This window comes from Xenopus tropicalis, chromosome 8 (genome assembly GCF_000004195.4).
Source record: "Xenopus tropicalis strain Nigerian chromosome 8, UCB_Xtro_10.0, whole genome shotgun sequence".
NCBI classification, from domain to species: Eukaryota; Metazoa; Chordata; class Amphibia; order Anura; family Pipidae; genus Xenopus; species Xenopus tropicalis.
This window is the reverse complement of record NC_030684.2, coordinates 105071903-105087799: the sequence shown is the minus strand read 5'-3', so window position 1 is coordinate 105087799 and position 15897 is coordinate 105071903. Positions and strand designations below refer to the sequence as shown.

At 39.7% G+C, this 15897-nt stretch overlaps 1 protein-coding gene across 4 annotated transcripts in view; it reads left to right on the top strand.

Moving 5' to 3' along the window:
- mapkbp1 (mitogen-activated protein kinase binding protein 1) overlaps positions 1–15897 on the top strand; it is an 83029-nt gene that overhangs the window by 20132 nt on the left and 47000 nt on the right. For all 4 annotated transcript variants that reach the window (XM_031892033.1, XM_031892034.1, XM_002933721.5 and 1 more), the window contains exon 3: positions 13926–14017. In XM_031892033.1, coding sequence (XP_031747893.1) covers positions 13926–14017 — 92 coding nt within the window. The remainder of the gene's footprint in view (positions 1–13925; positions 14018–15897) is intronic.

Here is a 15897-nt window from a genome sequence, read left to right as displayed (position 1 = left end):
GCTTGCACGTTATTTGCAGGCAGGTGTGAGAATGCACCTTCATTTGATCCTGTGCTGTAAAGTTTTTGTTCTTCTTATCCGTGGTATATGTGTCTTCCTATCCCTTCCTGTCATCTCTTCCTGTCTGTCGGCACAGTTACACAGAGGGCTTTTATGTTTAGTTTGACAATAATTGTCCCACTACTGGTGTGTCTATTTTAGACAATAGGAAGTCTGTGTAAGTTCCTTAAGTTCCTTATGTTTGTGCTTGCTTGCTTTTACTTATGACAGTCACAGATGGGAGTTTTGACTTGTGATCAAGTGACTGTTAACTCTGGGTACACCCTCATCTGGTAGCCGCTTACACTGCCCACTCTGGGTACACCCTCATCTGGTAGCCGCTTACACTGCCAACTCTGGGTACACCCTCATCTGGTAGCCGCTTACACTTGCCAACCCTGGGTACACCCTCATCTGGTAGCCGTTTACAAGAAAGAACCTTGCAGATGTTCATGCCTGCCACAGTGTAGTCCTGGCACAGCTGCCTATCCAGTATAACAATTGCCGCAAATGTACTGTGGTGTTAAAGGTTTGTTCTTCTACATTACCCAAAGGCCTCGCCAGGCAGCAGTGTAGTGAATGTATTTGATTATGTTCTGTTTCCTCCTGTGAAATAACAAAAGCTCTAATCCTAAATCTGTATGTAGAATAGCATATATTGAGTGTTCCTATCTGAAAAACACAATTGAAAACAGTGCATTGTTTCCAGGCCCAACTCTTGTTGCAGGCTACTTAGTCAGAGCACATCATAATGTTTGAGATTTAAAGTTGCTATAGAAACAGGCATTTCTAAACTTCTGCGGATTCCCTAAGCAACTATCAAAGCACACGGAATATGAAATGTGCATGCAAGCTTGAGCAGTAATAAATCTGCCTGCTGTTGGCCTTTATTCAGGCATCTTCCCTCAGTGGGGGTTACTAGAAATATTAGGCCCAGTCCAGGCAATGATGAAAGAAAAGATCGGATGTTGCTGGAGCCCAGGCACTCTGATTGGGTGTTAAATACACACGCAGGTTAATGTGGGTTCTGGCAAAATCAAATCGCCTAATCAAAATAAATTCCAAAATGTTTTCTTTTTCAACATTCTGATCATATTTTGGTAACTCACAGAGCAGCGTCATTTAAACTTCAGCACAAACTTGCCTGACAATGGGGTTTTCCCTTTTTATTGTGCCTGGGACATTAGGAGATCAGGTGTCGGCGGTTATTCCATTTTACTTTCATCCTTTTCTTAAATTTTTATTTATTTGTAAAATGACTCACTATTTAAGTCAACAGACATGGGCTTCTATTCCTGTACATTGTAAATGTGTCCACTCCTTGTAACCTAGGACACATCACTTAATCTGTCTGCATCTCAGCAACCAAACATACAGTAGACTGAATGCAGTGACCCACTGTGTCTGATAAAGCTGGCCATACACATAAGATTTTTCTCTCTCTAACCACCAATTTCAGTGCTATCTGACAAAACCGTCATATTATTGTATTGTGTAGAGTGTAGCAGTTTTTCATCCAACATTGGTCAGAAAATTGATCCGGCAGTTTCGATAATTTTTGTCATTAGCAATGAAATTTGCCCATTATTCAATTGTTAGCAGGGCCAAGCAGGTAGTGTTCCTAGATGATATTGCTTCAAAATGTCATTTTCATTGATGGACAAATCGTACTTTTAAACAGTCGTTTCAGGATAAGCCTGGTCCTATGATAATATCTTGGTACATCTCTGCTTATCATTAGTATTCATGTTAGAATGCATGGGAATAGCATCTCTGTACATGCAGTGAGCAAGCTTTGGGAGGAAGGCTTCTTAGTTTTCACTGGGGGTTGAAGTAATGACCATACGTATCCATGTGTCCATTCTGTAGGAGGGGGAGTTCTACTATAAGAATAGGCTAGAATGTATTGTGATTTATGTCTTAAGCAGTGCTAACATCTGAAGTTACCACTTCTTAAAATGGAACATTGCCTACTATTTCTGAACACGAAGATCTCCCCACTTTCTTCCCTGGTGCTCTACGCATGCATGTATTGGACCCCCTAGCAGCAAACTAATATAACATGGAAGTGGATAAGTGGCACGCTACTTATTGAATGGCTACATACGGTGTAATAGCGTTTGTTTTTTTGCTTGAGGACCAGCAAAGCTCTTCCCAGCTTCTGAAACTGGGCAGGTGCCCCTTAGGCTTCCCAATTCATTTGCCTTGGTATCTTATTCTCATGCACAAATGAAACATTTTTTGATTTATGATGGTTGAGTCTTTTTAGGGCTGTGGAAAATGGGGCAATTTCTGGCATTTGGCTTATTGTTCTCATTTAAGTGTGGATCAAAAATTCCCCACACCGACCTTCATTGCCCTGTACAACAATTGCTTGCGAGTACAAAACCACTGATTTATATTCAGTTTATTCAGAAAGTTCCAAATTACGAAATAACCATCTCCCATAGACTCCATTTTAATCAAATAATTCAAATTTTTTAACAATGGTTTCCTTTTTGTTCTGTAATAATAAAACAATACCTAGTACTTGATCCCACCTCAGTAAATGATCAGCATTGTCTATTTCTGTAGCCACAACAACTAGCTGCTTCTATGCCAGGCAGCAATGCTATCTGTTGTATGTAGTGTGGTTTCTTGGATGTCAGATAATTCTTCTATATCTCTGCTATATATTCTCTCTTAACACCAGCTGTGGGTGGGGCTTGTAGAGGTTTAAGATAAATGCTTGCTTTTGTACCTGGGCACTCTTGGGATTTAGAGCAGAGTAACCGTTTAGCCTAAGGGCAGTGGCACAGCGGGAGATTAGTTTGGGGCTTTTGTACCAGCCCAGGGCAACCACAGCCCTTTGGAGGCACAGATCTTCCCTGCCCCAGTAGCTCCCCATCTTCTTTTCTACTGATTTACTGCATATGCTCTGTGCTGCTCTCACTTACTGAGCTTAGGGGCCGACTCACAATATACTGTATATATAGAGTATAAATGTCACAATATAAGACTGATTAGTAATTAATACAGTTAATTACTACATGGCAGCTCAGAAGCCAGTGCAATTAGCATTAGAATTTAATTATCACCCTGTTGCATCAACTTATATTACAGACCAACATCATTTTCTGCTTGATAATTTTGCGATGACCCCTAAGCTTAGCTTTTCAACAGCTGCTCAGAGCCCACTGAGCCTGTGCTGTGTCGCAGACACTTCTAACAGATTTTAGTATGGTGACCCCCCCTGGGACAGCTTAGAACAGGGGTGTCAAACTCAATCACATAAGGGGGCCGAAATCTAAAACACAGGCTAAGTCGCGGGCCAAATTTTTTATTAATATACTTCGTAAGATATTAAGGGGTATATTTATCAAAATGTGTAGAAAGTGGAGTAAGACATTACCGGTGATGTTGCTTATAGCAGCCAATAGATGCTTTGCTACTGTTGATATCTGATTACTGATTGGTTGCCTTGGGCAACATTACTGGTAATTCTTCACTCCACTTTTTACACAGCATGATAAATATACCCCTTAGTCTTAGTTACTATGTGAGGAAAATGGAAACTGATTTGGCCCCCGGGCCTTGTGTTTGACATATATGGCTTAGAAGAACTGGATCATTACTACTATAGAAATGCTGAACCTTAAGGCTGGTGCAAAAGGGTTAAGTATATAAAATATGGCATATAGCCTAAAAATATTATTTTTTTAGGATTCAGTTCTCCATTAACTCTTTTACTGCCAAGCACGTATGGCATACGTGCTGGCAGTAAAAGGCCTTAAACGCCAATGACGTGTCCCATACGTCGTTGGTGTTTAAGGTCTTCTCTCTGCAGCGGCGGCATGTGCAGGACCCTCCAGGAAGCAGCAGACGCGATCGCATCGCGTCTGCTGCTTCCTGCTTCCTCTCTCTCCCCCAGCGCCGGCGCCACTGAAGGAGGAGGAGATCGGTCTTCAGGACAGGTAAGGAGTATTATTCTTTTTTTTCCCATTTATACACTTACACACACTTTTACATACATTTATACACACTTACATACATTTACACACACTTACAGCACACATTTTAGCATTTTTTTTTTGTTTGTTTTTTTTTTTTTTTCATTTTTCACACTTTTATACACTTATTTACACTTATTTACACTCATATACACACTATCACACAACTTTTACACATGTACACACATGTATACACAAACACTTTTTTTTTTTTTTTTTCATTTTACCACTTTGTTTTTAGTTTCTTTTACCTAAAAACTGTTTATTTTGACAGCGTGACTATTGGATCAGATATTCTGACCTCTAATTACACTGTCATGTGACTTATTTTGTTGTTTCACTGATTTGCACAATTTTTGTGGTTTTATTGCATTTTTATCCCTGTATATGTGTTCCTAATCTGTTTTTAGCGTAGCTTTGCCAGGTGTAACTTTGGTGTACAAAAATAACTTTACCTATTTTGAATTCATCAGAATGTGTACTTTCCAAAAATATATGGTTTTGTGGGGGTCTCGGTATAGTTAGGGGGGTTACTGCACATAATACGCTGACAGGGGGCTCTGTGTGCAAAAGCTGAGCTGGCAGGCGAGAAATCCTTATGCGCTATTTTCATTTTGGGTTCAGTACATACTGCAGACTTTGGTATATCTATGCATATTGGGCATCAAACTGTTCAGTAGGCCTCTGGTGTTCCTATTTGGGGTGACTTGCTTTTGTACGCAAGAAATTGTGTGAGATAAATGCGGCAAATTGCAACATTTTTAGGCGATTTTCTGAAATGTCATAAAAACCAATAACTTGAGGAAAGCTCTGCAGATTGGTACTTTGGTGTAGAAAGGACTCTTTACCCTTGTTGGATTTGTCAGAATGTGTACTTTCCAAAAATATATGGTTTTGTGGGGGATCTGTATAGTTAGGGGAAGTTTTGGCACATAATACACTGACAGGGGGCTCTGTGTGCAAAAGCTGAGCTGGCAGGCGAGAAATCCTTATGCTGTATTTTCATTTTGGGTTCAGTACATACCGCAGACTTTGGTATATCTATGCATATTGGGCATCAAACTGTTCAGTAGGCCTCTGGTGTTCCTATTTTGGGTGATTTGTCTTTATCTGATCTTTATCAAGAAATTGTGAGAGATAAATGCGGCAAATTGCAACATTTTTATGCGATTTTCGAAATGTCATATAAATCTGCAAACTTAGGAAAGCTTTACAGCTTGGTACTTTTGAAGCAAGAAGAAATGTTTACCCATCATAGATTCGGGGGGATGTGTACTTTCCAAAAATATATGGCTTTCTGGGGTGAGCATACTTTTTTGTAGCATTATCCCACATAAAGGATGTAAATGTGTTGATTTTGCAGGAGCTGAAATGATAGATCATATGGGGGTATGTTCCCATTGGGGCCCCTACATGCCACATACTTAGGTAAACCTATACATATTGGGCATCAAACTGTTCAGTGGACCCCTGGCGTTCATATTTAGGGTGTTTTATCTTGGTACCTAATGCTATGTGGGAGATAAGATGCTGCAAAGTGGAAGCTTTGAGGGGATTTTTGGAAATGTCATCAAAATTGCTAACTTTAGAAAAGCTGTGCGGCTTGGTACTTTGGAGTAGAAAGACATGGGTACCCATTTTAGATTCAGGGGAATGTGTACTTTCCAAAAATATATGACTTTCTGGGGTGAGCGTACTTTTTACTATCTTTATCCCACATATAATGATGTAAATGTGTTGATTTTGCAGAAGCTGAAATGACAGAACTGACAGTACATATGGGGGTATGTTCACATTGGGGCCCCTACATGCCACATACTTAGGTAAACCTATACATATTGGGCATCAAACTGTTCAGTGGACCCCTGGTGTTCAAATTCAGGGTGTTTTATCTTGGTACCTAATGCTATGTGGGAGATAAGATGCTTCAAAGTGGAAGCTTTGAGGGGATTTTTGGAAATGTCATCAAATTTGCTAACTTTAGAAAAGCTGTGCGGCTTGGTACTTTGGAGTAGAAAGACATGGGTACCCATTTTAGATTCGGGGGAATGTGTACTTTCCAAAAATATGACTTTCTGGGGTGAGCGTACTTTTTACTAGCTTTATCCCACATATAATGATGTAAATGTGTTGATTTTGCAGGAGCTGAAATGATAGAAATGACAGTACATATGGGGTATGTTCACATTGGGGCCCCTACATGCCACATACTTAGGTAAACCTATACATATTGGGCATCAAACTGTTCAGTGGACCCCTGGCGTTCAAATTAAGGGTGTTTTATTTGGTTACTTTATGACCTGTAGGAGATAAGATACTATAGACTGGAAGCTTTGAAGCGATTTTTAAAAAAAATCAAAAATTTTGATAAAAACCAATAATTTTAGGAAAGCATTGTGACTTGATAGTTTGGAGTAGACAGACAGTTATGCCTATTCTGTATTCCCCAGAATCTGTTCTTTCCAAAAATGTACAATTTTCTGGGATAAACCTTCTGTTAGTGGAATTTTTGGCCTTGAAATCTAAAGTATGCAGCTTTCTGGAGCAGTGCTTTGGAAATTTGTAGTAGTGTACTGCTGGGAGTTTTTGACCTATACAAGTGAGAAATCTCCATAAAACTATATATATTTGGTATTGGCAAGTTCAGGAGACATGGGACTTTCCAAATCAGTTGTATATTCGTGCATAAAATAATTTTTGTTTCTAGTATATGTGATTATATTATGGAAAATTTGATTTTTTTTTTTGCATTTTTAGACATTTAGAAGCCTATATCTTGTTACAGAATTGGAATTACACAAAAATTCTACCATATTTTGAAAGCTTAGGTTGTTCTGAAAAAAACTATATATTGTTTTCCTGGGTAAACTAAAAGTCCCCCCGAGGAAAGGCCCCTAAAGTGAAACAGTGCAAAATGTTCAAAAACTGTCTGGCAATACAAGTTCCGCTTTGACCAAAACAGCTGGCAGTAAAAGGGTTAAGCACAGGAGCAACAAAACATCCCATCTGCCATTACCCTGAAGTTCAATGGATTGCTTGGAGGATCTGGGTACAGTTAAAACCCCACATGATCGTGTCAGTGGCCCCCGGGTATACAACCCCTCATTTGGTGGTTTTGATAAAGCTGCCACTGTGTGACAAGCTGCAGTTTTGTAACTTGCCATTTCCACCTGCTTCTGTTTCTTGTAATGGCTAGCAAGGATAGGGCAAAGAAGTATTCAAATAGTCCATGTGCTTCGTGTATTCTGTGCTTCCCTAGAGGGATTCAGCCAATGATAAACAAAATTATGTTTGCACATCAAGGTCAGCAGAAGGCTCGTGTAATGGAACTGCTCAGCCGTGATGTGACCGTCTCTAATTATATAATGTAATGTATAAAATAAAAGATCCCAGTAAAGCGGTAACCATAAATGGTTGCTGTTCAAACAGACTAAACATGGTTGGCCCCGCTGGTTTCTCAGGGGTTAATGAGGAATTCTGCATAGTAACAGTTTGGTTCCGTGAACTGTGCAATAACATTTAATGTTCCCCAAGGGAATATTTTGTGTGTGCCTTGCATTTTCTCTCCATCGACTGCTGGCCTATGTCTGTATGTAGCACATTATATCCAGGCTGCTGAGCACGGGCTGGCATAAGCTACTGTTAGAGGCTACACGCTATATGGGTTAGATGGCAAAGTAGCTCTTTCTTACTATATCCTGCTTTTTCATGTAGTAGTGGGGTTCATCTGTGTTTCATTTCCTGTGTTTATACTTGAGGTATCTTTTATATTGTAAGTTATTTTGTGCAGGGCCTTCTTTACCTCTTGTATTGGCTGTTCTGTTTACTTGCATGTTTAATTTATACAGTTATTTATTTTATTTTATAAATATGGGTGAATAATAAAGCCTCTATTATCTAGAGGCCTATTATGGGAAGGCCATATTCCATAGAGTCAATTTTAGGCAAATAATTCATTCTTAAAATGGATTTCCTTTTTCTCTGTAATAATAAAACAGTACCTTGTACTTGATCCCAACTAAGATATAATTAATCCTTATTGGAGGCAAAAAAATTCTATTGGGTTGATGATTTTTTTTAGTAGACTTAGGGTATAGTGATCCAATTATTAAAAGACCCCTTATCCAGAAAACCCAAGGTTTCCTGGATAACAGGTCCCATACCTGTTGTGCCTTTTCGGCATTATGTACTAGCCTAGATGCTGTAGGACCACCCTGTTGATCAGTGCACGTGGTGCATTGGCAGGTTAGTGAGTGGAACCGGAGTTCTGATCTCTCATTCTGTCGGGCATAATTACAAGAACATGATATTTGGCCATAGCATTTATTGCTATTGTATGGTATCTGTCCCTCTGAGCTGCTGGACAATCAGTTAACAAGTATTGGCCAATGTGTTGCCTCTGTTTGGCTCCTGAATAATGGGTACAGGGAATGAATGTATAAGAATGAATGCAGTACTCTAATAGACTCTAATATACTCTAATATATATATATTTATTGTGTTTTATTAATAATGCCATAGAATAGTGATATATTTGTGAAGCCTGTCCCAAATCAGAGGAACTATTGTATATTCATTTTTGGAGCAAATATTATGCTATGCTTTTCAGCTAAACTTGTTTCCCTGCATATCTCTTGGCCGACCTCCTGTAGATCTGTGGCAGGAGCTAGCAGCTCTGATCTCAATTCCAGGGAATCTGGCAATCCCATAAGAACATTTTCACTAACTAGCAATCACATAAAGCACATGAATGAATGCTGTGTCCTCTGTGCTGGACATTTGGCTGGGTACAAAATGTTACTGTTCTCTCCGATTACAAGGCACATGTATTAGTAATAGAACCTCTATGAGACTTCAATCTGCAGTAGCTATTGGGGTTTTATTACACAAGTCCAGTAGAAAAAATAATATAGGGATTTTGAAAAACATTAATTGGATCTCATAATAGTTAACCCTTTAGTAGACCACTCCATGAATATGTATTCATTCACAGGATCAGTTGGCCCCACTAAAGTACATATGGATTTGTTTCAGTGTGTGTGTGTGTGTGTGTGTGTGTGTGTGTGTCTATCAGGCATAACATTGCACCATGCTGTACATTTCCCAGAAGTTCCAGGCTGTGCTCCATCTATAGCTCATAAAGTCAGTTCTCTGAGCAGTAAACATTTTATTAGACTGGAACAAGAATAATACATGTATCTATAATTTGATGCTCGTGTATTGTGGCAATACACACATTAGAAATACGCTTCTTTGAATTACAGGTATGAGATTGGCTATCTGTAAACCCAGTATCCAGAAAGCTCAGAATTATGGGACGACTGTCAAATAAGATCTGATAAATCCTTATTGAGGGTAAAACGATCCTATTGGATTTATTTAACAGGGCCCATATCTGAATTATCGAATGCTTCCAACTAATTTAAGCTACAGTCAGTAGTTTAGTACAATCCACTGGCTTCATGTCATCTGATCTACTGTAACATACATGATGTGAAAGTATCATTATCACTCTCATTAGAGACCTCATGCACCAGCACACTTCCGTTCTGTATTATCTTAGCCAGAATACTGTACATTAAAGATAGACATTCAGTCAGTTGGGCTGGCCCAAGTAGTATTAATGTGCTTTATAAATCCCCCTTTCCTTATTTGCTTTAAATAATGATAGTAAGGTTTAGGAGGGTTAAGTTTCTTCATGCTCTCCAATTTTTATATCATTATTAAGAAATATGGACTAGTCCTTGATGATCTCATTGTCAGGCGCTTAATACACAGTATTGGAGATAAGTGTTTGAGCTGTGGTCGCAGCTACAAATGCTTTAAGCAGGGTATCTCCAGTACAGAACTGTGGGAAGTAGTGCCAGGTGGATTGATGTCTCCTGACTGCTGCTGTTTTTGGTCTGATTACTATAGGGTCCTGCATTACCCAAGGGCAGATCTCTCTAGTATTCTTGCACACATGAGCCAAATACAAAATGCTGCCACCAAGTTTCTGTAACACATACCCTATCCTCATGTACCATGAGATTTAAAAATGTTCCAGTCTGATTCAGTGCTCACAATGTTAACGGACTTACCCCTATATATAGAAAGGCAATAGATTACATATGGCTTCATCAGAACAGTGATTATTCATCTTCATAGGTGAGCACAGTTTTCAGTATGCAGGTAAGCATGATGGTCAGTGATGTCAGTCCTAGAACTGCAGTCATTAGCTGTAACTTGGCTAGTATTATATATGTACATGTAGCTACAAAATGCTTGGATGGCCATTTCCCAGCAACATGCGTGTGTGTGTGTGGCTTCTATTTATATAATTTACCAGCAAATGTACCTGGGCCTCCCTAAGCTCTGCTAGCCCCACAATGTGTTATCAAAAGGGCTTTTCAATTTTTTTTAAGGCTACTGATTTTTTGTCTGGCCCTAGCCTAAGCTTTTAACATAGTTGGTTTTCAACATTTATGTAAATATTCCCCTCATGTGCATCTCTTTGGTTTCAGAACGGGGCTTTATAGTTGTTTTTGCACTGTGCAAGACAAAGATCACGTTATTCATTGAAAATTATCAAATTTTTATAAGCGGGATTTACCAATTTATTTTCCTCTGAATGTTCTGGTAAATATGAGCAGACTTACTTAGCCACTGGAGCCTTGTTAACTTGGTTTTGACTCTTGAATGTCTTCTGTAGACCCTAATAGAACAGTGCCATACTGTGACCAAATTGTCTCTAAGTGAGCGATTGTTAAGCTTTAATGAGCAGAAACTTTAGAATTAGATTCTTTTTGACAAATTGGACTTGTTTTTATCAGCAAGATTATATTCTGTGTTTGTTATTGACTACATATATTAAATATATTTCATATGTTAAAAAGAGCGTTGAATGTAGGTACCTGCAGGCTAAAGCATTCCAGAGGATAAATAGCTATGCATGCTGTTGGAAATGTCTTTGCTTGCAGCCTGTGTAGAGTGTGCTTTACAGTCAGCACTTTGCATAGGGCCTGACCATGCCAGCAGCACTTGACCTTTTTGATATTCATGATACTGCTCCATTCTTTTGGATCAGTAACCCACTCTGAGCTAGCCCTTTTTCTCAATACAGACTGCTGCTAATTGAAGTGACCTACATTCAAAGCTCATTTGTTTGTCTCTGCCCATGACCCCAACCCCCTCTCCCTTGTTTCTTAGTTTGGTCATTTAATGCCATTAGATCTGAAAGAGGATTCCATTTGTGGTATCGACATTGCCGTGGGGTTGGAGGAGCGACTGGAAAAAAAGCTTGTTAACCTTTATTCTATGGGGGGAGTTGTCAGGGTTCCTTTAGGCATATTGCATTTATTTGTTTCTCAAAACTCTTCCCCTCAGTCTGTTCTTCACACACCTAACCCTTCTGGCTACTAGAGTAGTGTTCCATGCATCCATGCTGTTTAAACTTTTTTTTTTCCTTGCAGATATAAACCCACCAAAATTTAAAACAATTGAAATGTAGTCTGCGGTGGGCTTTTGCTGCCCCTGGCTGGGCCACTGTGCCAGTGATATAAGTAGACTGGGATATATCTGTTGTGACCTGCTCCCATAAGGCTTTAAATAGCCTTGTGTGCATAAGATGTCTTGGATGGGCTGGGATATGCCCACAGCATCCCATTGGCTTAGCAGCTACTGTGCAAGCTAATTGTGAAAGACTGCACCCAATAGTAGCAGAACTGCATTGGTCAGAACTAGGGTTTAGAAGCTCTGAGTAGAGGAATGCACCATTCAGCAACAAAGGTCCCAGCTGGCACACCTTTTGGCTGCAGTTGTAAGGGGACCCCTGTCTGTCTATAAACCTTCCGTGCAGAATATAGCCATTTTAAAGGGTTTATACACCGAATGACTCCCATGGCATTATTATTAACACTTTTTATAAAACACTAACATAATTTGCAATGCTGTTCAATAGAATTATGTTAATATCAAGCATATAAATTATATATTAAAAAGGAATGAAGGACCCTGCTCAATAGAGCTTACATTGATTTAACTAATGTAGTTCAGCCAGTGACAATGGCTTTTTTCGTATTGGCGACTTAGACTGCTGTTTTGAATCTAGAGAGAAGACTGGGGATGAGAGACAGTCATTTTAGCACTATTATAGCATTTACTAATTATTTACAATTAAAAAGAGGTCATTATGGCTTTATTAGAAACTCATGTAATAGTTGTAGTGGCTCATTAAACCTTTTTACTATGGGAGTGCTGTGTTTTTCATATTTGTATAGAACATGCTGCAAGCTGTTTACATGCTTTTCCAAAATATACTATGAAATGGCATGTTAAGATCTGCACAGTAGATCTAGTATGGCAGTTAATATGGAAAACATGGGTGTAGTCAAGTACTTTCACAATGAGACAATATGATTTGAAGGGGTATTTTCTTAGAAAAAACCAATGGCTTTCACATGTAGAAGCAAGTCAAGTATGTTCTTTGCTGTCAGGAAGCTGATGTGCCCCTGGGCCATATTACTTGCCTGGCATTACTATGATGTTCCTCATAACCTCACCACCAACCATAAGGCTTTTAATTAAAGGTGTGTGGCTTAAATGGTACTTAAGGAAATTTGAAATGAGTAAGTGAGCCTGAGAACAGCCTACAAAAAGGTTACATCCCCATGTAAGTCATGAGGCCAAAGTGTTGTAGTAATGCCCAAAAACTGTTTTCAGATTGAAATGCCAGGCCAGAGTTGATGGCATGTCAGGTCATAAGAACTTCCAAGGGCTCCGAAAGGGCATGTGCTGGGAAAGTTAGTGGCTGCTGTAGGTCTCATCGCTGTTACACAGGTCTCATGGTTAATTCTAATATCTTTGTACTACAAGTATTGCAGTAAATGGAGATCTGTGTATAGCTTCATAGTATCATAGTAAGTTGGGTTGAAAAAAGACATACGTCCATCATGTTCAACCATAATGCCTATATATAACCTACCAGTCCCTGGATCAACTTATACTAAGAGCTATCTCCCATAACCCTGTATTCCCTCACTTGCTAATAAGCCATCCAGCCCCTTCTTACAGTTATATAATGTATCAGCCAGTACGACTGATTCGGGGAGGGAATTCCACAACTTCACAGCTCTCACAGTAAAAAATCCTTTCCGAATATTTAAATGGAACCTCCCTTCTTCTAAACGGAGTGGGTGCCCTCGTGTCCGTTGGAAGGACCTCCTGGTAAATAAGCTTGAGTTCATGGTTTAGAAAAGTTGAATTTCCTTTTAGGCTTTAGCTGAAATCCTGTCTGCAAAGTAATTTAGATAAGGTGGTTGCGCACTCGCACTGCGACAATCTCCCTGATATGCCATTCCACCGGCTTGAATATAAATCGATGGTGGGATGGCATATGCGGTACCGTGATTTTTCTTCCGCATATGCCAGCCCACCGGCGACTTACATTCAAGCCCGCAACAAATCTCTTTGTCTGCCATGGCCCTTAGACACTTAATATTCTTGCCTTTGGCCACACGAGAGAAAGACATGATGGATTCTTAGGGTGAAGACACACAGAGCTACTAGTAGCAGCTACTTTTTCACAGCTACTAAACACCAAAAAATACCCTGCCATAGACAATACTGAGAATTGCTTCTGCTAAAACACACGTACGTCAGTAAATGATCAGCATTGTCTATTTTAGTAGCCACTACAAGTAGATGCTACTAGTAGCTCAATTTGTCTTCTCCCTTTAAAGTTTTGGAGGCTCTGCAGATCATGGGGTTAGCATTGATCAGATTTCTTGCATTCACGCGAAAAATGTATTGGAGAAATGAAAAAATTTTTTTTATGTTAGGATTTCCTAATATAATACTGGCTAGAAAATTGCTTTATTCATTCGCTAGACAGCTTACTTGTGCCTTTGTCTCTGCCAGGTGACGCTAGAGAAGGTACTTGGTATCACAGTGACAGCTGGAAGAGGACTATCATGCGACCCAAAGACTGGCCTTGTTGCATATCCAGCTGGGTGAGTTTTTCCACTTCTCAACATGCAGCATACAGAGGATGTTGTGGTGATTTTCTGTAGTGGCCAATTGGAAGCCTGTAATTACTGGCGCACTTGGAAAAGAAGCCACATTCCTAAATAGAAGTACCATCTTACTACAGTATGCTTCTTTCCCATCATTTGTGGCTACTTTAAACAGATTTCCATGGAATAAACATGTGTACCATTTTTTTTGGGGGGGGTGGGGTATATTCCTATTACTGTTCTCATTTTCATCAGTTCAGGCAGAACTTGAATATGGATCTTTAAAGGGTGTCAATATACCCTCATTTTAACATTGATTCTGTGCTGAACACACTTATTTAATATCAAAAAGCAATTGCTTTTTGTAATTTCTTGAGCTAAACGGGGCACAATCTGAAATTGAAGAAATTTACAGAAGTCCTATTGTACTTCCTGTAGCACAATCCAACAACTCTGCAGTCCACTGAGAAGCGCACTATATAATGAACTTCTTTTGGTTTTTGTTTTGTGGGGAAGGGGTTTGTTTATACAGAGGCTTCTAAGTGGTCTGCTTATTTGTTTTTATTGTGCTTTTAAGAACTGGAAGTAGACTGCAACATTACTTCCAGCTACAGCTTTTGCCCTATTTAGTGCAAGAAATAACCAAAACAATACATATTTCTTAATTAAAACAGTCTGGTTTTCACCAAGCAGCCTGGTTTTTGGAGGGGCTGTCCATGTGAAAACACCCTATCTGGATTGGCAAATTGGGAAAGGACTTTCAATTGAACGATGTGCCAGTCAGCCTATTGCTGATCGACCACATTATAACCCTGCCCCCTAATGTCCAATGCCTCCTAATGTCCACCCCTAAAACGTCACATGCCCTGCCCATGACCTTCCCCCTGCCCGGATCTCAAAGCCGAAAAAGGTGGCAACCCTAGGCACAAAGTATCATACCATATGCCCTATTCTTTGCATTGAAAAAATGATGTATTGCTGCCTTTTAAGTGGACAAAATTGATAGTGTCCAAGGAATATTGGACAATTGGAATGCCGTTCCAAAGTCTGGCAATACCACAGTTGCAATAGGTGCACTCACAATCAGCTACTGGCAGGGACATCTTTTGTTGTAAATGTGGTAAGAATTTGTGGGTCCCCCAATAAATGTCTTTGAACAAGGTCCCCATCTGTAACTATACTATGGTTATCAATTCCCCTGTTCCTTGTACAGTATGTAAAGGCCCATCAGTATGTTCAGATGAACTAGTTCCTTTTCTCTGCATCTAAAAAAAAGTCCCTTTTTTGAGCAAATGAATGCTGCTTTCTAATCCATATTATTTAAAGCAGGAAGAAGCAGTGTGAGGCTGCAAGTACCTGACTCTCCTAGTTGCAATAAAGTCTGAACAGCAGAAATCCAGCCATGCAAAAGATGCTGTGCTAATGAAGTAGTGCTGTGTTCTTGGCACGGGTCTGTGGTGTGCACGAAAGGGCCACAATGTGAGAAATCATTAGCGGTCTTGGCATTCCATGAACAGGTGTTCTGAGTTACACTGCTGCTCCTCAGGCAGGAGTCCACCCAGGAGCTAGTTTTTCAGTTTTTTTCATTGTGAGAACAGGGCAAAACAAGCAAGCTCTCTGACCTGACCCTATAATTACCCACAGTCCTCTATGAAAGCTCATCAAATTATAACAAACAGCTGTTTCAAGGGTAAAAATACTGTTCCAGAGCCTGAGTGTTATCTGTTCCAGTCCAGTTTCCTGTATGCACGTGTAAAGAAGCTGACGCAGCAGCACTGACTTGTATTTCAGCATTTCTGGCCTTTTTATCTCTCCAGCAATACTGTTGCCAGCGAGGTTTGTTTTGGCAGGAAATCTGTAGGGTACACTTTAGGAGG